At 36.0% G+C, this 25,930-nt stretch overlaps 1 protein-coding gene across 1 annotated transcript in view; it reads left to right on the top strand.

The window, feature by feature from the left end:
- si:dkey-112m2.1 (transmembrane protein 132C) overlaps positions 1-25,930 on the top strand; it is a 159,953-nt gene that overhangs the window by 54,942 nt on the left and 79,081 nt on the right. The window contains exon 3 of the mRNA XM_044144717.1: positions 6,467-7,391. Coding sequence (XP_044000652.1) covers positions 6,467-7,391 — 925 coding nt within the window. The remainder of the gene's footprint in view (positions 1-6,466; positions 7,392-25,930) is intronic.

Raw genomic sequence — 25,930 nt, 5'->3', positions numbered from 1 at the left:
ATTTTGTTTGTCTTGAGATATCATCCAAGACGTTTTATTAACCAAGGGGATTATTTTCCTGTCAAGTAGCCTGCAGTGAATTTAACGCAGACCTTTGGTTTATCGTAAATGTGTGATTAATAGCTGCGTACCATTTTTTTTCATGTTTCACTATGATGGCGTTTATGTACTTAATCTACTAATGGTTGACTTGTCTTGTTTTTCTGTAGTTATTTTAGAAATGGTCAGATGGGGCACATTATATATGTCCATTTAACACTTGTATTCACACACTTGTGTGATTTTACACAAATTAACAGAAACATTTGCAGTGGAAACATGAAATCAGTGTTTCTCTGCATAAACAAAATACCCAGAGAGCAACAGACCAGATTCAATTGTTGAGGCTACACCTGAACTTTATTTATACATAAGCCAAAGTCCAAAAGTCCATCTTCAACTCTGATTTAGCCAAGTCACGGTTGCTTGGATAAAAATGCTAAATTATATTACAAATAATTACACTCACTTTTATTCACTTTTATTATAATGGATTTTATTTACAATTAGCTGTAAATACAATCCATTACAAGAAATTGTTGACTATCTAATAAGTTAAGGAAGTTATTCTGTGTGTAATTTAATCTTGGCATAAATACAGTTGCTTTGTGGAGGCCAGAAACATCAGAAATAACATAAACTTAAAAAGAGGACATGAATCAAATTGTAAAGAAATTATACATTTCTTTACAGTTTTTTTTACAACCCTTTATCTGTCCTTGATTTGCCTGCCTACCACATTTCAAATTACAAGCTAATAATATATATGTTAAAAGAAATGATGTCATGCAATCTAGCAGCAGTCAATTATGTTTGGGGAACAACCTTAGTAATGCTGTTTCCACTGATGAAACAGCATTACTAAGGCATTATTCCAAAATAACTGTTTTTGGTTAAATTGTTTGGTTCAAATACATTCGTTTATAAAGTCATTGATTGAGGATTTTCTATTGGTGAGGTGGGTCAGACAGTTAACTGGATTCAGAGACACTCTGTCTCTTTTCCTTTTTAATGTCCATGCAAGACCTTATCAAAACCCATCTTTGATAAAGCTCTTGAAGTCCTTGACTTCACCAATGGTAATTTCCGTATGTGAGCAGCAGCTGACATTTAAATCCAGTCCTCCAAGAGCCCAAAATACCCTTTTCATTCCATTGTTCGGTGGCTGAAAATGAGAAAGTTGCCTTGCGCTATGACCGACAGTCGGTCTGCTGCTGATGACTTAGATCCCCTAAGCAGTTTCTCTGCAGACCAAGGCCTGAGACTGAGTAAATGTTTAAAAGTTAGGAAATGCCATGTAAAGATCAAACTTTAATGTTTTACCTTGTGAATGTTCCAAAAATTGTGATCAAAAGCCTTTAAAATGTCAGTGATGGAAGACACAATACAAGGGCTGTCAGCCTTAAAACACACAATCAGCAGTGTAAAAAGACCCCAGCTTTTCATGATGCTAAAGTGATTGACATAAAAACATCAGGAAACATAAGAACGTGTGGGTTGTTTATGATTTGAATGACTTTGATTTCCTTCTGAAAGACCTTGTGTTTTCTTTCATTCAGAAATCACAAATAGCTGCTCACACAAGACATCCAGCTCCTTTTGTCGGTCCTGGTGGGATGCTTTGAAATTATGATTCATATAAGATGTTTTTGGTTTAAAAGTAGTAATGAATAGACTCTTTCATTACAGTTTTGAGAAATAATTTATCCCTCATTTGCAGAGAATGTTGTGGGGCCATGTAAGTGAGTTTGGGCTGTTGCATGACTAAAGCAACCTTTTTTTTTTAAGCTTAGGATACATTTATTTTTTGTGTTTGCATGTCGTCCTTGTGCTTTGAGATTTGTCCAGTTGCAGTCTCTTTCCACTGGCCAATGCTCTGCTTATTAAATTATGGCTTAAAATTGAATTATGGAGTCAGTAAGCAGAGGAGTAATAAAAACTCTTTATATTACAGATTAAATCTTGCCCACAGTAACAACAAAATGATTAAATGGTTCAATCAACCATGGAGAATCAACATTTATCTTTATACTTTAAAAATCTAGAACAAAGACAGAAAGTTCCATCTACGTAGCAACCCAAAACAACTAAGATTGACATCTTAATATGTCAGTCTTAAGATCTAGAGAAACTCCTATTAGTTTATAATTGTGGAGTACTGTTGTTGTTTTTCTTTTGCTTTTCTTCTGTTTTTTTTTGTTTTGTTTTCTATTTCCTCTAATTCATGTAAAGCACAATGAAATGCTTTGTTGCTGAAAATGTGCTATATAAATAAAATGACCTTACCTTACTTTACCTTTACACAACTAATCGGAAAGTTGACTTCAGGAAAACTGAATACTGTACATGGTGAGCTGAATGACAAAAATATATTTATCTAATAAACCTCTGGCAATTGCACCAAGTCACTGACTTGCAGCACTCACTCCTTCTGGACAAGTATGCAGCATCAACAAACAAAACTCTAGTATTTCATGGATTAAGAAGAAGAAATAAAATGCCCTGTATTGTTCGTCAGTATGAAAAACTCAAGTGTATCTGCCTTAAAGCGAAAGGCAAATGGAAGCCTGCAAATTCACACAGAGGTAAAAACATAAAAAACAAAAAATAACAATAAGAGGTAATAAGGGTGCCACATCGGGCCAATTCAAGATCTTTAATGCTCTCAAAGGGCCGGTTGTAGCAGAACGTAATGATAAAACTACCCGTTAAAGTGTTGAAATGTCTCTTCATTTAATTAGTACTTTTCAAAATTTAACAATTAACAGGTTCTGGAGGGCCGCATGAATAGTTATGGCAGACCTCTATTGCCCTGTGAGCCCTGAGTTTGAGACCTGTGCTGTACAGTAAGAGTAAATTTAAAACGTAAGGCTCTCTCGCCCATTTCTTGTTTTCTGTTCTGAAGTCTCTGTTGTTCTCCTTGAGGAGAAACTTTATTTTAGAGTTGATCCAGGACTTGTTATTGTAGAAACACTGCTTGTTCATGAGGGGCACAGTGTTCTCCAAACAGAAGTTAATGTTGTCCGTGATGCATTCTGTTATGCCGGCAATGTCCTCCCCATGACGAGCACAGAGCTCTTCCAACACAGTGGAGCGGAAACAGGTCCTCAAACCATCTCTTCACTGAGCGTTTTGTAGCTGCTGGTCTGTGTACAAGGGGTGTATACAAAGGCTGGAGATGAACCAGGTTGTGATCTTAGCCCCCTCGGCTGGGGAAGAGGTGATGAGCCTCCTTGTTTTTGGCACACAGTGAGTCCAGCTTTTTATTGTCTTTGTGGTGGTGTGGAAGAACAGCTTTGCACTTTATGCCTCTGGTTTGTTCTTGGAACAGTATTCCAAGAACAAATCTTGGAACAGGGTTAAGAAATACTCTCTCTTAACCCTGTCAGTAATCACTTTTACTTGTTTAGTTAGGCAAAGAAAACTCTGGAGCAGCTTGTAGCTGTATAAAGGGAAACTGTAAGCCCATTTATGTTGCATGTTAAAATAAGCTTTTCATCTTTGTAAGGTGCTGCCTGTGGTAACCTTTGTCTCGCTTGGAATCTTAGAGCAAAAATAGTCAAAATATTAACCCACACACTCAATTTTCAATTGCTCTTCTTACACTTTCACCTTAAAAAAATCTTTCTGAAGTTTATGTAAATAAAAGAAGTCAGATTTAAACTTAACATATTTGATCAGGAATGGCAGTAGCTGCAGAATTCACACATTGCGTTAGATAATGTGAGTAAGAGGAGAAAGAGAGGGGGGATTATTTTCCTTGGATGAAGTTCCTACTTTGGTCGCTATGGATAACAGCAGGTGATTATGAGAAATAGTTTGATGTGAAGCCACTAGTCTCTGTTGGAGACCTATTTAAAAAAATAAATAAAAAATTAGGGTTTATTTTAAAACATGTTTTCCTAGTGACATAAAGCTCTGTGTGCTGGATAAGAAAATAAAATACATCCTGAATCTGAAACAAACATCTGTCTAATGATTAGAGGATAATGTGATAAGACTGTCTTAGACCTAAAAGAAATCCCCTGCAAGACTTTCCAGTTGGGATTTACCACAGGGGTTAAGTTTCATTTGGAGCAACAGTTCTGCAGTCAAGATTTACAAGTATAGTAGCTGAAGATATGAAATCCAAGGGCGACCTCAGGGCTGCAAATCACACTGCAGCAGCATCGTCCCATCAGTGTCACGAGGTGGAACACATTCCTAATCCAAAGTTACAAATTACAGAGTTTTTATGTTGAAATATTTAGTTTTCATCCATGTCATAGTAAGCAGAAACTAGGACAGTGTGTCACATCTCCCTGAGGGGAGGATAGACTACAGAATCCTCTCATTCTGCAGCATGATACAGCATCAACTACGCACTGAACTGCCTCGTGACATCACTCTATATCATATATAAAACAAATAGCACAGGTCTCTATATTTTTTTGATACATGTTTTTCCCACTAAGCACCGTTTTGAGTAGTTTGAAGTCCAGACATGAAAGCTGTTTCTTAGAAAATAATGAAACTAATCTATATGTATTGTTATTATATATGATATTTACTGTTGTTGCCAATGAATATTGAGAACAGAAAACTGTAATTAGGTTTGGATGTTTGTTGTCTTTCTTCTTTAATCAGGTTGGGCATTATTCAGAACGATTCTCAATTATTTGAAGAAAATGTGTATGCCTACTGATGTTTTTTTTTTTTTTTTTGCCACTGATAATAAAAATCTAAATAGCTTTTTCTAACCTGTATATTAACAGCTCCAGCTCAAAGATGGAGTAGCTAATATGCAGGGAGCTTGGAGTAGAGCTCAGCCTAGAGCTCCACATTAAAAGGAGTCTGTTTTAATGCTTTTGAGCATTTGATTTGTTCCATAATTTATTGGGTAAACTATATGTCCAAAAAGGCATTCCCTTTAACCTTTGAGTTCCCTGGGTTTCTCCATAATGAACAGCAGGATATTTTGTGTCTGGACCTAGTGGTTCAATTTCAAATAAGTCCTATCATCTTGTGGTATGCTATGTGCTGAATTCCTGAAAGCAACTTTTAAATTTAACTAGATTTATTCTGTACGTTTGCCAGTTAGAAAAACGTTGGCATAATTAAAGTGTTAATTTTAAAGCATTAGAAATAATTGTTGTTCTTTTTTTATTTCAAATAAGGATAAATAAATCATGTTGTACATTTTTTCTTCAAACTTCTGCATTAGATTTCACCTCATATTCTAGCCATGCGTAATCTGAAATGGCTTGTCAAGTCGGTCATTTATCTTGAAACAGCATTTGCATATTTCCTGGCTGATTCACTCTTTAATAGTGAAATCCAGTCTTGCACTATTTATTTAGGGATGCAGTTGGAGTTTTTATTATGAGTACTTGGTTCATCAGTCTTATATTGTTTTAGAGGTGCTGCTGTTATAACTCGTTCTGTCCATCTGGCAAGCCAGTCATTGCTTTCTGACCGTGGCCTGTCACAAATCACTACCACTCCATGTCTCCACACAACATGCAGGGTCCAAGACAGAAAATCAATGGGTCCTAATGGGCTTCTCCATCAGTCCAAATATCTGAAGTTTTATGCTGGATGGTGGAGACAAAGGTGGTGAGGAGGATTTACAGGATAAGGTGATGGAGGCAGGTTCTAAGGCCATGTGAGGACGGGCTTCATTCCATAAATGTGCTTTGAGACTTGTGTGTTTTAATTAAGCTGATATTGATTAAAACACATATAATTATAGGAATTGAGGGAAGCATCTTTCAAAAGATAGTAATACATTGTAAACAAAGTATTAAGGGGAAAAAGAAAGGGGAAAAAAAACTTGTTACTGCCATTTAATTTTTTTCTTATATTTGCAACTTTCAGTCAGAAAATAAAAAAATAGTAAAATTAAAAGGTTTATTTAAACTCAACATGTTCAGTAGTATAATCGAGTTTAAATATTTTTTTTGCAGCCTTCCCTGTTTCATTGTAACTCTCAGAAATCAACCAATAACTCCCTTACATGAATGATATGAAATGTTTCAAACTTAGCAGCTGGGCTTTTCTATATAATTTAAGAAAACCCCACTGCTGTAAAAACAAAACAAAACAAAAAACATATTAATAATAATAATAATAATAATAATAATAATAATAATAATAATAATAATAATAATAATAATAATAATAATAATAATAATAATATTAATTGAATAAAACACTAAATAAATAAAAAATCTTATTTTAAATTCCAGAGGGAATAGTTAATTTAATGTAAAATACCAGCCTAGTAGGGTATGCAATCAAGCTACATTTTAGACGTTTCTTAATTGACACAATTTTTGTGATAAAACAAGATACTTCTCAATAAATGTTTATAGGTCTTACTATTAAAAGTATTTTTAGGTTTGCCAAAACTTGTTGAAAAGTGATTTTCATTTTCTTTTTCTTTCAGCGGTTGACTGCAAGGTTATTCTGGACGGCCTGCAGAGGTATGGCCCCACGCCAATGTATCTACCGGTCAGTTACCAGATCCTCAATGCTGAGTCAGCATTCTTCTTACTGGAGGCAAACCAGGACATAATGAGGAACTCCAGCCTCCAAGCTCGAACAGAGTCCTTCTTCATCCATCAGGCTCGGCAGATGCCCTTTGTCAATGCTAGCTACGGGCCGCTCTCTGTCCAGCAAGCTGTTCCTCTGGAGATGCTACAAATACTGCCAGGGCCATTTAATGCACCGTCCCTCACTTTATCAACAGCGCCAACATCAGCAACCTCTTCGCCTCTGTTTACGTTCAACTGGAAGGTCCACACATACATCATCAGTGAGCAGATTCATCCCAGTTGGCCAAAGGTTCAAGTGTTGTTCTACATTGCAGGCAGGGACTGGGATGATTACAGCACCGTTCACAAGTTACCTTGCGTCCGAATGTTTGCTTTTCATGAGACCCAAGAGGTGCGAGGAACTTGTAGACTCAAAGGTGAGCTAGGGATTTGTGTTGCTGAGCTGGAACCTCTGGCCAGCTGGTTCAGCCCGCCAACTGTGAGGCCCGGCAGGCAGCGGGTCTCAGAGCAGGCTCAGGGCACTCCTGTGGAGCTCTACTACATAATTCAAACCACGGACAGCAGAGACTGCAGCTCAGAGGACTCCCGAAAGGGCAGCCCAGTTCACACAGAACAGCAGAGGCCTTTGGGCTACTTTGCAGGGCATACACCTATGCAGCGCATTGGGAGCATCAGACTGTTGCAGCCATTATCTGAGCTGAAGTTGGACAATAACTTTGTGGTGATGGCCCCCTCTAAACCCATAAGACAGAGAGAGACAGTCTCGACTTTTCTGGCCCTGTCCACACTTTCATCAGTGCAAATTTTCACCCTCAGGTGAGTTAGATTCCTAAATATACTCTAAGATTGTGTTAGACGAATTGTTGAATCTGCATTTTGTTTTTCAAGCAATCACAGTTTGAAGATTGTGTGGCTATTTAAAAAAAATATATATATTTTCTGACTTGGAAGCTTTTGCTATAACAGATTGTTCTTTAAGTTTAAGTAGAATAGAGGATTCCTTTCAAGTTCTGGTTTTCTAAAAATGCTTTCGAAACAGCTTTTGTTTCTTAGCATTCACAAGTCAAATGTTCTTCCTACATTATAATTCTTTTACTTCTTTCTTCATCAAGTTAAATTTATCTTTTTCAAAAGCAACATGCAAAAGATATTAGAAAACCAGAGTTATTAACTGTGTAAATACTCTAGGTCTGGTTCGACACAATCTAAAATGTTGGCTATATTAATTTACAGGAAGACTGAAAATTCTAATGGAATATGATGGCTTGTGTCTGGATTCATTTTATCCCTAGTGGTTTTTGAATAGATTAAAGCTTAATCTAGAATAGCTCAGATCTCAATCCTATTCAGACAGTTTGGATGATTCTCAAAAGATAGGCTGGTCATTGCGTTCCTACATGATTCTGTCTGATTCTCATCTTTTGTCAGTGCTTCGTCTGGGACTTCTCCCATTGACTTTGATTTCTCTGTGGGGTTGTTTACAGTTCATGCACTTTCTAGTAAGCTTCATCAAGGTGGCCTATGTCATGGCCAAATGTTAGCGATTGGGTTACATGTAAAACTACAACAGAGCCACCATGCCTTCAGCAAGCAATTCTTGCTCAATAAATTCAAATTTATACTCTATTGTAGTTTTTAAAATGTACTGAAGTTATATTTTCTATTATTAATGCATCCTGGAAAAATAACTCTTCAAAGGTTCTTTAAAATCCCAAGCTTAACATCACATTCACACCAATGCTGATTGGTTTCAAACTTCTGGCTGACACTGTATCTTGTGCAACAGTAGCGAAGACTTAATGAAACAATGTTTGAGACCACATTTTTGAAGAGTTTCACATTGCAGGAGATTAACTGTCTCTTAGTATGCAACATTTAAGAGAAACATTTAGTGGATCAATATCTTACTGAGATAGTTTGACTTCATAACAACTTCCCCAGTTATTGTGGATCACATTAGGAATGGTTAAAATAATCCAAGCCGCATATTTGAGTGTCTGTAGTTTGTTCTGCTTGATAACATTTTAATTACACCTTAGTGATTCCTCTTATATACTCTTGTTCTTGTCATATGCACTAATTTTCTCAATTGCACATTTGGAACCTTTTTTGTCTTATTTGACTAAAGAGAGCTTAGTCTGCACCAAATTACTATTCAAAGTGACTTCAATTGCTCCATGTTGTTTGATGCAAATTAAGGCATGAGGAACATGCATTTCCGCTTGGCTATCCTCCTTCCTGCAATCTAAGTCATGGCAGATGAATCAGTTAGCAGCGTCGAAGTGAAGCTGCGACAGAGGGCTTTGGCAATTTGTCAACCTTGGCTGAGCAGGAAATCTGCCAAAAAGCCTCATTGGTTTTTGTCTCACACCAATGATGATGAACTCCCATGAAGTATTAGTGCTCCCACAGTGTGTTTGTCACATTTATCAACGTGAGCGCAAATGGAAACTTTAAAGGCGACATTCCGCCTTCAGTTCCTCTTTGCACCAGTGTTGCACCCCGTTCGTTTTTAGAACTTTTTTTTGTTTTTCCGCTGGGAGAGCAACAGCTTAAAATTCATCAGAAATATCTCATTAGTAACCAAATGCTCAGATATCAAAGTGTTTGAAAACCCTATGCAATTTTACACTACTTTGAGGCTATGGTACCAAAGTTTGTAAGAAGCATATTCTATAATGGTTGATGATTTCTTGCTGGCTTTGCCATGTGTAGCTTTCACCTTCAGTGACCAAAGCAGGGGTTTAGGTCTGTTTCCCCTGATCCTATACTTTTAATTGCATAACTTTTAAAGCTCATCATATTTCCACGATGATGTATATTCATACTCAGTATCACAAGAGGTGGTTCACAGAGAAGTGTCTGTGCTGTTTTTGATTCTGTGTTGTTAAGCAGTGATGTTATTCCTCCTCCTTTCATTGCATGTATTTGCACACTGTCAGCCAATGTTTGCTTTTGCTGTTGTGTGGCTGTGTTTGTGGACAGCTTAGTTTAAGTAGCTTTGGTGTGCTTCTCTCAGCTGCTCAGACTTCATTAACTATTTATGGATTACTTGCTTCTTCCCCACTATCTTTACTCCACGTCTTATCCATTCTCTACCTTCCATGTACTTGTTTAACTTATGACAAAAGAATATAAGAATTTCTTTTTATAGCCTTTATTCAAACCAATGCTGCTGTCAGATGGTATCAGTAGAGTTTTTCTTCAAAAATGAACTTCTCTGTCTGGGTTTTCACTGAATAACTACATGTTGGACAGAATATTGTAGTCTAGTGTTCCTTTTCTTTATACTGCAGAACTTCAACCATGATGCAAGAGATACAAAATTTATGCATTTGAAATCAAGAATCATTTATGCAATGAATCAGTTTGCTGGGTTTGCTGTTTTGAGAGTAGTAGACTCTGTACATAAAAGCAAACATATACAGTGCGTCCTAAAAGCGTAAATTTTAGGACACATTCTTGAGGAAAAATAAAAGACCTGTCACTGATATTTAACTGAATTTTAACTTATGTTCCATGCTGACAAAATAATACACTTTGATCTAAACCAGGGGTGTCCAAACTTTTTTAGTGAAGGCCAAATACAGAAAAAAATAAACAAAGGGCTGGGCCACACACTAGAGGTGACATATTGACAAATGAATACTGTGTGTATTTCTAACTCACCTATAATGTGAATAACATTGCACTCAGTGGGAGACTTGATTTCAGACAGTGCAGGGAAATGTGCAGCATTAAAGCCTCGTAGTTGTGTCTCAAACAGGCGGAGTTTTACGCAGAAGGCTTTCATGTGCGCATACAGGTGAGGCACCTGCTGTTCTTTGCCTTGTAGGTTTTTGTTCAGTGTATTCAGATGATGCGTAAGATCAAGTAAACAAGCCAGGTCTGCCAGCCACAGAGGATCACTTAGTTCCTGAAGAGATCGGCTCTTCTCTTTTCAAAGTTGGTCGATTTCTGATCTCAGCGAATAAAACTGCTGCAGCACAGAGCCGCGGCTGAGCCAGCACATATCAGAGTGGTATACCGGAGTAAAGTTTAACAAATGTATATGTATTTTTCATGTGTTTATATTTAAAACATTTTGGGGGAAAAAAATTATCATAATCCTTCCAATACATTTTGAAAAAAAAAGGATCATAATCATTCCAGTAAAATTTATGAAGGTTTTGTGATTATGACAAAATATGAATGAGTCGTAGGGACGCAAGCAGTTTTGCCCCTCTTTTCTTTCTTCTACAGTGTTCATCATAACCTGTACATTTTATGAGAATACAAACCACCACTAAGGCAAATTTTCTTCATTATGGTTCATATGGTGGAGAGGTTTTTAGAAAAGATAAACATATGCATCCTTGCACTCCAAGCCTTTTTGAAATTTGCTCCGTTAGACAGATTAAATAGAGAAATCTGTCAATGTGTTCTAAAGGGTTCAATTTCCTGCCACTGGCAGGATAACAACAGCAGGAACACAACTTTGAAAAATGTGAGAAGATTTTTGGGTCACTGCAATTAACTCAGGCTCGGCTCATCAATTTTCAAATAATAGAGAGTCAAACAAAACAAATGGAGCATGGTAATTGTGATTTATTTTATAGTTTTCCTATTGAGTCTCATACATCCACATTGTCTCTATTATTCGGTTTAAGGAGATTTAAGCTTTGATATGTCTGTTTGCAAAACAAGCAATTGAATATTCAACAAAAAACATGACATTTATGGGTTATATTGCTTAAAATACTAAGCACACACATCCTGCCATGAGATAACTTTGCAATGGAGTGTTATCTTTCAGATCACTAAGGTGGCTCATGATTGTGAGATGGTATATTGTGAGGCTACAGTCCTTTGCTGTGATGAGTTTATCTCTGCAGAGGTATTTGCTACATAACATTGTCAATTTATGTATTTTAAGCATTTTTATAAATTATGAAGATAACTAAGATATAATTTTATTTGATTGGATATTATTTCCTGAAGCATATGTATTACTCTCCTTCCCCCCTTCTTCTTGTAATATAATTTGTATGTATATTTTGACCGATTCAACCTGAAGAACTCCAAGTGATGTTCTACAGGTGGATGTTATTTATTAGTCATACAACTACAATAAGCTATTTGTAGACAGTAGAAAATTACTTGAAATAATTTCTTTCTAACATAGATGCAAAATGTCACTCCAGTGGAAATGAATGGACATATGACTAGTATGAAACTTCCTGTATCAGTATTTCCTTTTGTTCTAGAAAAACTTGGGTAGGGTAGGAAAAGGACAGTAGCATCTTTCATTTTGCTCTTTTTTGCTGTCGCTTTTATTCTAAAATCTAAAATAAATGTTACACTTAAAGGTATTTTAGCTAAGTGAGTGATACAACATTTTATTTCACGTTTAATGTAGTCTCCAGATTCAATTCCAAAACAGTCAATTCTACTTACATAATTTACATAACTTACTTACATAACTTACATAATACTTTCCTCATTTTATTTGTAAGTATTAAGCTCAAATTGAAGCTTCAGCCTCCACTGGTGTAACTTAACAACACCAGTGGAGACAGACCAAAGTGACAGACTGGTCGCTTTTTATAAGTATTATCTTTTTATATTTAAATATAACATTTGCAATCTGTGACCAAAAGCAACTTTGTAAAAGTGCTATATCAGCTATGATACTTGAGCCCCTGAAACTTTCAAATTGCATCTGTTGTTTTGCTTTTTTTGTGATTTCATTGTATTGAACAATTAAAAACTACATTGACTCCCACTCTAGTTCTAGTGCCCAAATGTTTTTTTTCATCCCAAAGCAAGTGTAACTGTTTGAGGGAGAAGGAATTTTATCTCTTGAGTTTAGACACGTTTTTACATTTGAATGATTCATTAGTCAGAGTTAATTGGCAAACAAACAAACTGGAAATTCAAGGTAATGGACTGTAAATGACTGGACAAAATTGTGAAAAGAATGTAATGGATTAAAGGAAAACATTGAAAGAGTTCAGAAAGCATTTAGAAATATAAATTTCTTCTGTAGTTTCTTCAAAAACTTTTGAGCTTTGTGGGAGATTCTCAGGCAGATCCTTTTTTTAAACCTGTAGGACAATGTAGTCACTTGCTGCAGATTTAAGAAAAGCTTTACAGTAACTTACTACAATCAGTCAGAGTTATTCATGCATTTTATTTTTCTGTTTATGTCAGTGTTTAATCTTTACATTGTGAGTTAATCCCTTTCATAAAGTTTAGGGCAGTCAGACTTTCCACTCGGGTTTTTATGTTGGGATGATATTCCGAGATTATCACTGGCTCCCATTTAGGCCTGTTTAAAAACTTCCTGGACAGCAGCCTCAAGAAGCCATTTAATATCAACATTTATATTCAAGCATTAATACGTTTTTTACATTTTGAATATGATGCATTGAATTCAAATTCACTTACAGGGTTAAACACAGCGGTGTTACACACATTAATAATTATTATAATTAATTCAAACTCTTGTTTGTTCTGCTTCCCTTGCACATCTGTGCTACAATCTACTCAGCTTTTGTGTAGCACAAAGTACGCCATAATGTGAAGTCATGCAGCTAAACTACAGAGACCTGTTGAGGAAAGCTCTTACAAGAAAAGAGGAGATTTAAATCCTAAATGTTTCACTTACAATCTGTCCCTTAAAATATCTAACACAACTACTACAGACATTAGTCACAAAGTTGTTGGACACCTGCCACATCAACACATTAATTCAGCGCACAGAGAGTTTTACTTTTTGGTGACATATTTATCCCACTGTAAAGGCCAGCAGTTTTCAAGATTTTTTAAAATTATATATTTGCAAGGTTATAGGATAAGCAATCAATATGTTCGACAATTTAAGGTTTTTCATTTGACAATGTTAAATTATGTTGGTAATTTCAGAGATATGTTTTTGCAAACATTACCTCAAGCCCCTTCTAAAGGAATGTAAAGAATAAATTTGTACCTTAAGCCTCTCACATTAGTGGTTTTGTTTATTTATTTATTTTCTATCTTGGTTTCATAGCTAAATGAGCTAAAATCATGGGACTTCTGTATTGGCCACTTTTACTGCATGGATCATTGGATAGTTTACTGTATTTGATCTTATCTAAACAAATATTATGCAGTTATTTGACATTTAATTGCACGTTTTTAGTCCCAGTGTCCTGATAACCAAGGAGACAGTGATGAATCTTTAAATCTACATTTTGTACTTGCAGAGACATGCACACCAACACCCCCCTCCCCCCCCACACACACACACACATACATTAATCTGTAGAGTTGCCCTGAACCAGCTAAACATCACGCTGGGTTTGTCATGTTAAAGTCTCCCTTAGGAATCAGTAATTCCCTACCTCATTAGGTAAGGGGAGAGTGGTGTAACAGGTTGCTAAAAGATTCTCAAGCTACTCCTCATTCAACATGCAAATTATACCACTATTTCCTCCTCAACAAATTAACAGGCTTTTCAAAAGATAAATTGCCCTAGCTGTATTGTAATTTTGACTAAACAATCCAACATATTTCCGCTAAACTCCTCAGGGGGCAGAACTGCTGATGAATGCAAATGAATTTCTAAAATGCAAGAGTGTAAAGGTAGAAGTATAAAATTTTTCAAACTGTGCCAGTCAAAAATAAGTTGTTTTATTTTTGGATTTAGCAGGCTAGCAAGGCAGAAATGTTAATGGATCCAGAAAAATTGGTCATATTTAGACATCATGCAAATATGATAAGTAGTCCTAACCTCATTCAAATTCTGAACAGGGTTCAGGTTTACAGGTCCTGTACATCACCGGTTTGCTGTTTTTGGCATTGTTCGATAAAATATCAGCAGAAGAAAATGTTGAAATAAAGATGTTTCCTACAGTGTATTAGATTTATCTTGCCACTCTGCTGTGATCCAGTTCTTTGTTAAAGGTCACCTGAGATAGGTATGTCTCTTTTCCATTTTTATTCTGTGGTTATCTGTACTTTTTCTTATATTTTATCTCCTGCTCTCTTTTGCTGTCTCTCCCCTAGTTGGTTCGTAACCTTTCCTTCTCTGTATATGCAGTCGTCTTTGTCATTCCCTTATCATCGAAAGTATATATATATATATATATATATGTGTAACCTTGATTTGCACAAGAACAAAGACTGGTGATTTGCAGCAAATTAGTCGGACGCAAGCACTGCTAACTTAAGCGTAGTGATTCATTGAGCTTTAAGGTAAAATATTCTTAGATTTGATTGTGTGCATACACGGTTTGTCTGTCCAGTGTGTCTCTGTACTGCCCTGTGATGGACTGATGTCCTGGCCTGCACATACCCTGTATACACCTCAACATGACCCTGCAAAGATAAATGAGTACAAGTAGTTTTATTTGTTTACCTTCAAATGTGTAGAAAACAGGTACTGCTTGAAAATGGACAAGCAGTACCTATTTTATTTATTAGTATTTCACTGGTGTTTCCATGAGTTTTTACAGTGGTCCCTTGATCTCTCATGCTCTTTACTTGTATTACTCATATCTTCAGATTCCCCAAATTTAAGGTCTGTGTCAGTTAGTGACTTAATTCAAAACCAGAATTGAATCAAACTTGAGTCACAAAATAATACTGCAGACATGTCTCAGACTTGCATATTAAAAGGAAAGGAGCTAAGGACTCAAGTTTTGTGAATAATCTTTATCTCATAAAAATTGTTCTGAAAATAAACTAGTGATTTTAGATTTTTTTAAGTAAATGATTAATGTTGTTCACAAATCAAACGACCATTTTACAGACACCACATTTCTGACTGAGATCCACATTTTCTCTTGTTAAAGGGTGAATTTGATTTATTAACTAGGGATGTTGGTGGACTGTGGATAATTAATAGTTCATGACACCATATTCATATTTAATCCACCTTTTATAAAAATTGCCGCATATTTATCTTAAACTAAACAATACATTAAGCTCTGTAATAAATACAGTTTTATTACAGAGGCTTGTTTTCTTAAAACAAAATAAGCTTCCTCCAAATTCTTATTCCCAGTCTCTGTAGTCATGCTGTTTAGCATAACTTCAAAGACATTTCCAGTTTTCAAAATGGTAATGTCATTATTTTTCCTCTGAAATTTGATGTTCTGTCTCTCATTCACTCACTACATCAGACCTCACTCTGGGGTTTGATGTACAATATCATCACTCTGTGGTGATATTGTATTTACTCATTTATTAGTTACCTTCAAATGTGTAGAATATATTATATGCAGACTTACTGTATTTTTTGTGTTCTTGCAAATCATCTGATTTATAGTAGAACATAAACAAAAACATAAAAAAACAAAGGCAAGCTTTTTCCTTGTGCAACTTAAAATATCTCCATGCTTCCCCTAGACTTTGATTCTGTCTAGATATCGTCTCAAGACTTAGTCTTGTTCAGGAACCCCAGAGCTTCATATTTCCTATTAAAAGGTAATATTGTTCTGAACTCTTTCACCTATGACCTCAATTGATGAAGATGAGAGTAGACGACTCTCAATTAGAGGCTGTGGTTTTTCCTCAGTTGGGGATCAATTGCTACCTTGAGAAAAGTATTCAAGTGTCTTTGTGTTGTTTTTTTGAAAGACTTTCGTCAAATGGAGTTGGAAATGGATAGATATACTGCAGCCTTTAAAATCACTGCAGGGCCATCAAATGCTGAGGTAGGTAGTCACCAACATACAGTTCACCAACTTTCTGCAGAGCCACTGGCTGCAGACTCCTAAACTTGGTGTAACCTTCAGATTACCTCAAGAGGATCATGTAAAGTGTTTTCCATCACTGAACACCTTTATTCAAATGTTAAATCTCTAAGTGTTGTGCAAAGTGTTGAATGAAGTGATGTAAAGCTTTAAACCAGTGAAAAATGTTTCCTGGAATGATGAATTGTCCAGTCTGGCACTTGCCTGGCTGCAATATGTCAAGTTTGATGATTGTTACAGGACTGTGGGGTTATGTATCTCTGGGATTGGCCTTGGCCTCTTAGTTCCATTGGAAGGAATTCTTTATAGTGCTGCATTTTGGACTTCACATGCTTAATTTTCCAACATCCTATGCAAAATGATCACATCCACAAATATTTTGTGGGAAAATAGTCAAAAATTCAAAACACAAACAAACAAACTCCCTAACCTTCCTAAGCCTTCTCTAAACAACAGACACTGGGGCAGCACTTAAGCCTTAGCTTCTTCCTGCCTATAACTGATGCATTTGGTAAAATTTTCAAATTTTGAAGAAGAAGCCCAATTTTTTTTCATGTTCATGGAACACAAAGTGTATTCTGGCTTTTTGATTTCAGTCATAATGGTTCATAAGTGGATGTAAAAGTGTTTCAAGTCTTTTGTGCTCTTTCAACAGGTCAGCTTACTTTCACAGGCAGGCACAAGCCTAGTTGCTGAGCATGCAGCAGTGAAAAGGGAAAAAAACCCAATGGCAAAAACCCAGAGAGAGCAACAGAAAAAAAGACTGACAAACTGACAGAAAGGGAATCTGGGGAGAATCATTAGACCCATGCAAAATTCAGCGTGTTGTTTTGAACACTGCCTTTCACTGGCCTTTAAGCTGTGTAGTGTTGGTCTGTGTGGGTTCAGCTGGGTAGTGGGTCAGCCATTGATCTATCAATATAAGCTGATACTTTGGTACCAAGCCTTTATCATCCTACAGGGCTACTAACACTGTGGGTGGATAAGCCTCAAGCTGCTCAGGGGGCTCACAACTGTGTGTGTGTCAGTGTCTACCGATGGCTGTGATCTGTTTGTATCTGCATACAGATTCATATGATCTCTTTAATTCCTTTTTTCTCCAGTCAAAGCACTGGTGGCTAGACTGACTGGAAGACAAAAGGGTATAAAAAAAAGGAAGGAGGGGGGATGACAGGTTTAAAAATGAAAGAATACCCACTTTTAAAATTTTAATAAATCATACATTAATTATTACAAGAGAGAAAAAGCTATGAATAACATCTAAATGGCAAGTGGCAACATGAGTCTAAAGCTCAAGAGACAAAACTCTAAAAAAAAAAAAAAAGATACTTGGAGATTCTTTGAGTAAGTGAAATTAAGTTGGGTTTATTTATCCTCTGTTAAATTAAAGCTGGCAGGTAAAGGCTAAAATTGAAATAACTTACAAGACTATAAATTCAAGAATCTGATTAATGATTGGCTGCCTGTTTCTAAGGGATTTAAGCTGCTCTCCTGCTGTTCCCTGTCTTGCCATGCTTGTCTGTGTGTTCAAATGTTAACTATTTAGTTCTAAACATGAGGAAACCAAATCCTGACATGTCGTCAAAGTATGTTTACTTAAGTGTAATTCCCTCCTGCCCTGAGTAGTGCATGTGTGCATTAGGGCCAAGTATAATTCACATTGTCTTGTGCAATCGAGACAGAGTCCGTTACTCTTGCGGTGACTATCTTGTTTTATGATTCTCTTGTTTTTATTTATTTATTACTCAACCAAATGGTTATATGGAGATGATATCTTAATTGTCTGGATGACTTTATTGAATCAGTGTTGCATCTTGCATCAGAGTAGATGGGTTGCATTAATAAAATATAAACCTGTGTTTGAATGACCTTCAACCTGTTGAATTATTTGTATGGATGCATGGTTGTGAATACATGTGTATGTGTCTCTGTGTGCACAGTAGGTATTTAAGTGTGTGAAATAGGGATGTGTGTGTGTTATGTTACCTGGAATTGCAAAGATGCTACAACAGTGAGAAAAGTAGAAACCTTGCAGCATTCAGCACCCAAGAGCAAGATTGTGCAGGTAGGCTCAGCTACTAGAGGCCACGGCAGCCTCAGGCAGACAGACACCAGGCACCCCCACAAAGTAGCCATTCCCCAGACACAAAGTAGGCTGGCATTGAAGCATGGGAAAAACTGTCTCCAGGCCAGAGAGAAAAGCAGGGTACGAAACCCCACTACTCAACTCTATTTCTACATCCCTGGTTACCTGGATGACCATGCGGCACACCCCTGGCAACAGAACCGAAGAGCAGTGAGAGGATGCAATCTTGGCAGGGATTAGAAATACACAGTAGCTTCACTCATATTTTGAGGAGTAGTGACTCTTGATCAAGCCAAAAAACAAGTGAGATATTATTTTTAGGTGTCACATAGCTCCATTGCCTTATAATAGACCAGTGGTTCTCAAACAAGTGCAACCTCTGTAAATTCCGTGGTGATGTGTATGTGAATTTATATAATGAGAAAGGGTGTGGCCAAAGGAGATCAACACCTTACACCAATGTGTACATAATTATTAGGCAGCTTCTTTTCTTTAAAAAAGAAATTGGGCCAAAAAGAGAAATAACTGACTCTAAAAAGTCAAAAACAAAAAACAAGGGTTCCAGAGGGATGCAGCACTCTGGAAATTGTTAAAATATTGGGGCGTGATCACAGAACCACAGAATGTTTTGTTGCAAAAAGTTTCAAAAACGTCTTGAGAAAATATTATGCTGATTAACTGTCAAAGACTTGAGAATCATCAAGGGTGAACCTACCAGGAACTCATTATCTTCCAGTTCTCTCTCATTCCATAACTGCAACCTACCTGGAGTACCTGGAAGTAGACAATGTTCAGAGCTCAGAGACATGGTAATGGTAGTATGAGTAGGACCATGCCATTGGGATCAGAAACCTATTTCAGTGAGGGTACAAAATGTCATATGGCTGTAATGATACATCTAGCATGCATACACCTCCAATTCATACCTAAAAAATGCATGTGAAGCAGTTAAAGAGATTCCTGCTGGCCATTTCAATCTGAGTTAATACAAGAAAATTTTCTGAATTTCATGACTGTCACCATCTCCTCTGTCCTTTCTATTTTAATGTTTCGAATTGCTACGACTTATAAAAGCAAGTGTTTCACTGTGTGCTTTCACAATAAATCAGTTAAAGCGACAAATTAGAGAAACAAATAATTGCTATGGGATCCTATTATACGTGTTTAAAATCTAAATAATAGCATTTTGTATCTTCTCATTTTAAAGCCTGAACTAAAAGTAAACAATGCTTTTAATATTTTTATTTTACTTTGTTTTTAATCATTGTGGTTTCAGGGATATATTTCAGCTTTGTCATCTTAGTTGTGTATGAGCTTTAAACACAAATCCATCATGTAGGAGTTGAACTACATTAAAGATTCTTTTAAAGATGAACTTTAAAACCTTAAAATATCATTTTTCTGACAATATTTATATAACAAGATTACATTACACATCCAGTTGATGAGTAAGCTCACACCATGGTTGCAAATCATTCATAGATTGTCTGCCACTCTTTTATATGGTTTTCTACATTTCTTTCAATCAGTCAAAATTTTCTAACTTATTACGTTTTGGATGACAATTACTGGAGGACATGAGCTTGTTTAATTTGAGTTTTCTCCATTCATCCTTGCTATGTGCCACTTAAGGTCCCCTTTCTTTCTTCTTATCTTGCTTTTTGTGATATACAAATTGGTGCAAATACACAAGGCAAGTTGCTGACACAAACAAGCTGCAGTTCCTTTTTTCTGATGTTATTCTTCTATTTGAGCAGCTGCTTACAAATTCATGAAAATCATGAAAGGCACTGCAGTGAATTTATAGGCCTACTCCTCATATAGATTAATTTTCCATGTCTATATTGAATTGATGGTTTGCATCTCACTCTTAAAGGTCTGAGAGAAAGCTTTACACTGGAGGTACTGTTGAAATCTAATTGAAGAAGCCCAAGGCAAACTTTTTTTTTTCATTCAAGGGTCAGACTCATCAAGCTTGAGTAAGTGTGTTTCATGTTTTAAATGGAATAAAGTGTAATGATTTGGGTGTCTTAGGTTGTAGTTTAATCAGTAATTCCTGTTTTTTTTATATATGTATGTCAAGCTCACCTGTTTCACATCTCAATCGCCAACCCCCTCTACCAGTACTTCTCAAATAGTGGGGCGTGCCCCTCAGGGAGGAGGGCCGGGGGTGGCCAAGTGTCAAGAGGGGCGTGGGAAGCAGGACTCTATATTCCTCACCATCTTCATGCTTAACTGATAAACAAGCCTCCGGTCACTAGCAGTGTTCAAACTAATCAACAGGCTGCCTGTTCAAGCCAGTAGAAATAGCTACACAGCATTGTTGTAAATGGAGCAGATGAAAATAAAAAGAAAAGAAAATAGAGCAAAGGATACAAGCAGGGATGTTTTGAAATATTGCTACCATCATAGAGGAGAGATGGAGAAATTTGACAGGGAAAAGAATAGCAGCAGAATAAAGACACAATATTGCTGGAAGAAAGTCAATAAATTAAAAAGTTTTGTTAGCGTGATATGTGACATGACCAACTCGGTAGTCTGATTCTTTATATTAAATAAAAAGTTGTTTAAACAATCGTTTCAAAGTCAACGCTACTATTTTGCTGAAAATTAACTTCTGATGTGCTCAAACAATTAGCATTTACTCATTTGTTAAACCAATACCAACTATAATCTTACAAGTCCGTCACTATTCCTCAATTTAGTGCAGTATGATGAAAAGGTATCATAAAATTCCGACTATATTCTTGTTTAACTTTACTCGTATTTAAAACACAAATCAAAAAGTCAGAGCCTGGCCTCTATACTCCATCATACGAAAGTACAGTAACTGTAGCTCACAGAAAAAGGCCAGGAAATAGACGAAACCTATCTTTTTATTGTTAATGCAAAATGTTATGCCCTTTTCATCTCTTTGAATATGACAAGCTGAAATATAAGCAATATTGCTATAAATTTTTCCACAATAAATGTTGAGAACTATGTACCTCATGAAAAAACTAAACTGAAGAAGCTGACAAGTAACCGATGCTTACAATTGTAAACAGTTTTACTGCATTAAATCTAAAAATGCACATCCCAGTAAATGATTTGCACACTTTCTTGTGAAAAAAAAAAAGATCTCTCAGGGGGACATGACAGAAAATAATTGAGAAACACTGCCCTATCCCAAAAAGCATTTCTGAATTTCTTGTGCTCAGTGATTCACCCACAGATACATTAGAACAAATAAAAGTAATTTCTAAGTTTTCTTGGTAGGTTTAAATGATTCTTTGATCACTCGCAAGTAAGTGTGAGTGAAGAGAAACGTTTCAGATCTTATTGTGATCTCAGAGGTGCACATTTTATTTACACAGACTGGCACCAAACTCCTAAGAACAAGGCTAAAACATGAAACAAACATCTTTTTATGTTGTATCTCAGTCTACCAATGCAAGTATCCTACTAATTAATGTGTCAAAAAAAAAAATCATAGCCTTAGCTACTTCCTTCCTGCTGGTTTTTGTCAAGGGCTTCAAAGAGATGTGAATTGATGAGCCACAGGAAGTAAAAAAAGGACTAAAACACTGGCTGACATATTGCCCAGCTGAGATGTCAGCATGCTGCTTATATTTCTTTACTTTGCTTGGTGACAGACTCTTTCAAACATAGCATGTCTTTTTACAAAAAAAAAAAAAAACAACTTGCATGTTTTCTATTTTTTGTAAGTGCTGCTGAGAACTACTTAACGAATTGGAGAGTACGCATCAGTGTTTGTCACTCGAAATAGTTCCCCAAAAGTATGATTATAGGGTGGGTTTGACATGATGATTAAATAATATCTGCTTAGTGCTGAACTGAGTAAAGAGAATTTTTTCAGTTGTGACACTTTTAGGAAGCAAATTGTTCCTCTCATTTTTTTTTTACCTGTTGTACTTTTTTCCAAACATTTGTAGTTTTTTCTTCTTTTAATAAAAATAAGTTATAAATATTTGTGTGGGAGAAAATTAGATGTAGAAAGAAAAATACAAATACAATTCCTCACAAAGTATTCTTTCAATCATTCCGCATTTGGTAATTCTACAACCACCAATTTCTATTTGTTTATGAGATGTTTATTTGACAGACCAACACCAATCAATGAATAATTGTACATTAGAAAGTTTCAAATGGTTATGTAACCACTCCAAATTGAACTGGTACCTTTTTAAATCACCTTTCACTGTAAATCTTAAGAGATGACTTTACCAGCCTAAGCATTTTGTAGCAAAATCAGCTCTCCAAAAAGAAAAATGGGCTTTGATCCAAACCATTTCATAGTTGCTTTTGTTGAGTGTAGGCCAAAAAGTTGAACTTTGGTCTAACCTGACCTGAGCGCCCTATTTCAGTTTTGAGTATCTCCCCTACATGGCTTTTGACTCCAAACTTGAGTCTTCTAGCTAAGACTGTCTTCTCCTTACTCATCCATAAAAGAACAAACTGTTGTTGCATTTGTGATATACTTGGTCCATTTTTGGCTGGTGAATTGAGAAGGACTCCATGATATGTTAAAAGCACAGGCTATTTAATTATAACCTAATCCACCCTAAATTTTACTACATTGGCATTGTATTTTAGGGTATTAGTGTACAGGGATTGAAGACAAAAGAACATTATACATTCTGTTTTGCAAAATTGGAAAACAATGCGTTACTTTTTCTTTGATTTCACAATTTTCCACAATTTTGTTTTAAATTCCCTACAAAATACACAAAAAATTGTGGTTGTACTTGATAAGTGTGGGGAACGGCAAGGGGTAGACGTACTTTTGGGAGACAATGTCTTAAAGGGAATAACAAATCTATTAATCTTGTCTCTAATAAAAATAATGCCAACTACAAACATATCATGCTTTTACCTTTAACATTTTTCCTCATGTTAAGGTCAGTTCAGGTCTAAATGATCAGTGGTCTCGCCTTCCCTGGCAAACAGCGTTTTACTGCTGCTAGGGAGAACAGACCCAGCATTGTCACTCCCCGCAGCTTGACGCAGACAGACTGTGTTGTGGCTCAAGGGAGCTTTACACACCCACACACGCACACACGCAAACAGAGAGAACATCCCAAAGGGAATTCTTCTTATAAAGGGATCAGTGTAAACATCCACCGGCAGTTGAGGTGTTGGTAGTCCTGTGAAGTGAGAGCAATGCTGAGGGCATGGTGATTGTTGATAAGAACTGCTAACATATAGTAGAGAAGAAAGTTAGCCAGTTGCAATGTTACCAAGCACCTTAGGAAGGCAAATTCAACATGAGCTATAAAGCTTTTGTCCAAATTGATGATTGGGTCTTGTTTTGTTAAATGTATAGAGATGGCTATATTTTTAAATTAGAATTTTGTGCTTAATTTGAATGAGTTAGAACTGAGTGGAAGATGGAGGAACAAAGCATTTTTCACAATAAAAAGGTTAGAAAGAATGCCAGATAATAACTGGTATTGCGCTTGTAAAAAAACAGAAATAAAATACCTCTTATAATGATGCTTTCCTTTTCCACGTATACAAAACACTTGAGAAATTTCTCTTATTTATGCTATGGGGTCAGCAGGGTCAGATGTTTGACTCAGGCCTCCATTTGTCTACCAGCAAATGTGGTGATATTGCACTGCTTGGTCAAGTGTTTTTTGGAAGATAAGATAACTTATATGTATGATTTTTTGTCCCTATATCTGTGTGAGATCTTGCAATCATCTACCACTGATGATTCTGATAAATATTTGCAGAAATTCATATTTTATATGCCTCAGTAAAACCATAGATTAGGTAAGTCCAAGCCTGCAATGTTGTTAGGTCTCTTCTTGGCACGGGCCAGTTTCTGGTTTCAAAATAAATAATTATCTTCTTAACTTACAGGTTTAAAACCAACTGTGTGGAAGTAATTTAAGTAATTTATTTTGCCCTTCTCTTGCATGTAACTGCATAAGTTATATCAATTTTGCTTAGGATGTATTGAAATCTTTGGAGGAAAAAATACTCAGTTTATATTTTATCTTATAATGAATATCTCTATCTAGTCAAAAGAAATAGTAAGAATAGATAGATGTATGGAGGGATAGAAGTTGATACATGAATACATGAGTATCCAGTAGCCCATAACAACTAAAACACTTATACATGTGTGTATTAAAATATATATTAGAACTAATTCAAGTTAAGAATTCACTGTAAAAATATCTTATTATAGTAGCTAAGGAAACAGTTCAAGTCGATACATTTTAGAGATGAAAATGAGCATAATAGTATAAGTGAGCTAATAAAAGCAGGCAAAGAAACAGCAGAGGCATGTAGGTGTAAAGAAGAATTACACATGTAGAGGAAAATTATTATGAAATGAATCTATTGCAGTTGTATATATTTTTTTTCCCCACAGTTGTAAATGGTGTATGTATCATACATTAATTTTATTTTTGCACATATCAGTAGTAGTTACAACTTACTCTGTTATATATCTTGCTTGATATTTTATTTTTGGTTGATTGTCTTTGTTGTCTTCTGGATAATGAAATCCAAGGAACAAACCTAAATTTATTGCCACCATCATTTTCATTTATCTAAGATATCTGAGTCAGACTCCTGAAGAAAACCTTCAATAAAAATAAAGAGACAAAATCATGTCTGCAAAATGCATAATTGTGGAAAAAGAAAGACAGAGAAGGAGGAAGATAGGGTTGCTGGAAATCTTGAACAGCTGTGGAAACAATCAGTTGTGAGATTAGTTTGTTTGATTCTCATCTCTCCTGACAATTACAGCGTGCCATGGAGTCATTTAAATTGCCGGAGAAAGTGGCAGCTTATTTACACAACAAAGTGGAAGAACACCTCTCACACTCGTAAGCACTGACAAGAGTACAGCGGCGAGAAAGTCACAGCACTCATACTATGGGCAAATATTTGTTTTGCGGAATTGAAATTTAACTTTGAAAGCAGCTGCGTAAAAAAGTGTAAAATTTTGTATCATTCTTCTTTGCAGTTTTTTGTTAAAGATTCAGTAAAGGTCAATGTAAAGTAAGAGACCATGGTGCAAGACTAGCATACTGCAAATTGCTGCAATTTGAATCAAATCTTGAATTGTGAATTTTATCCAACCGTTGACTGAGAGAGACAGAGAGAGCAAGAGAAACATTCCATGTCTGCTGTCAGCTTGTGTGTAAAGCTTGGATTTTATTTAAATTACGTCCTAGCTTGGAATTCAGTAATGTCAGGCACGTTCTCTGAAATGAACACCATGAACAGTGCATGATGAAACTGTTTTGCAAGGATAATGTTGTCTTGCACGGTTGTTTACACAAAAAAGATGTCATTAAGTTTATTTTAATGCCGTCTGGGAAGTGTGACATGTTTGTGCAAACAGTAATTCTTTCTACATAGTTTTCTTTTTTACTTTACTACCAGATCTAAAACTTTTTTTAAGAAATGGAAGATCTTCTCTGAGTTGTTAAGCCAAAGTTGAACACTATGACTTCTTTGAGGTAGTCAGTTTTTATTCCGGTAACATATTACTTTCCTTTCTCTAACTTTGAATTTGATCCACAATA

Source organism: Gambusia affinis, linkage group LG17, assembly GCF_019740435.1.
Source record: "Gambusia affinis linkage group LG17, SWU_Gaff_1.0, whole genome shotgun sequence".
NCBI lineage: Eukaryota > Metazoa > Chordata > Actinopteri > Cyprinodontiformes > Poeciliidae > Gambusia > Gambusia affinis.
This window is presented reverse-complemented; position numbering and strand designations above follow the sequence as displayed.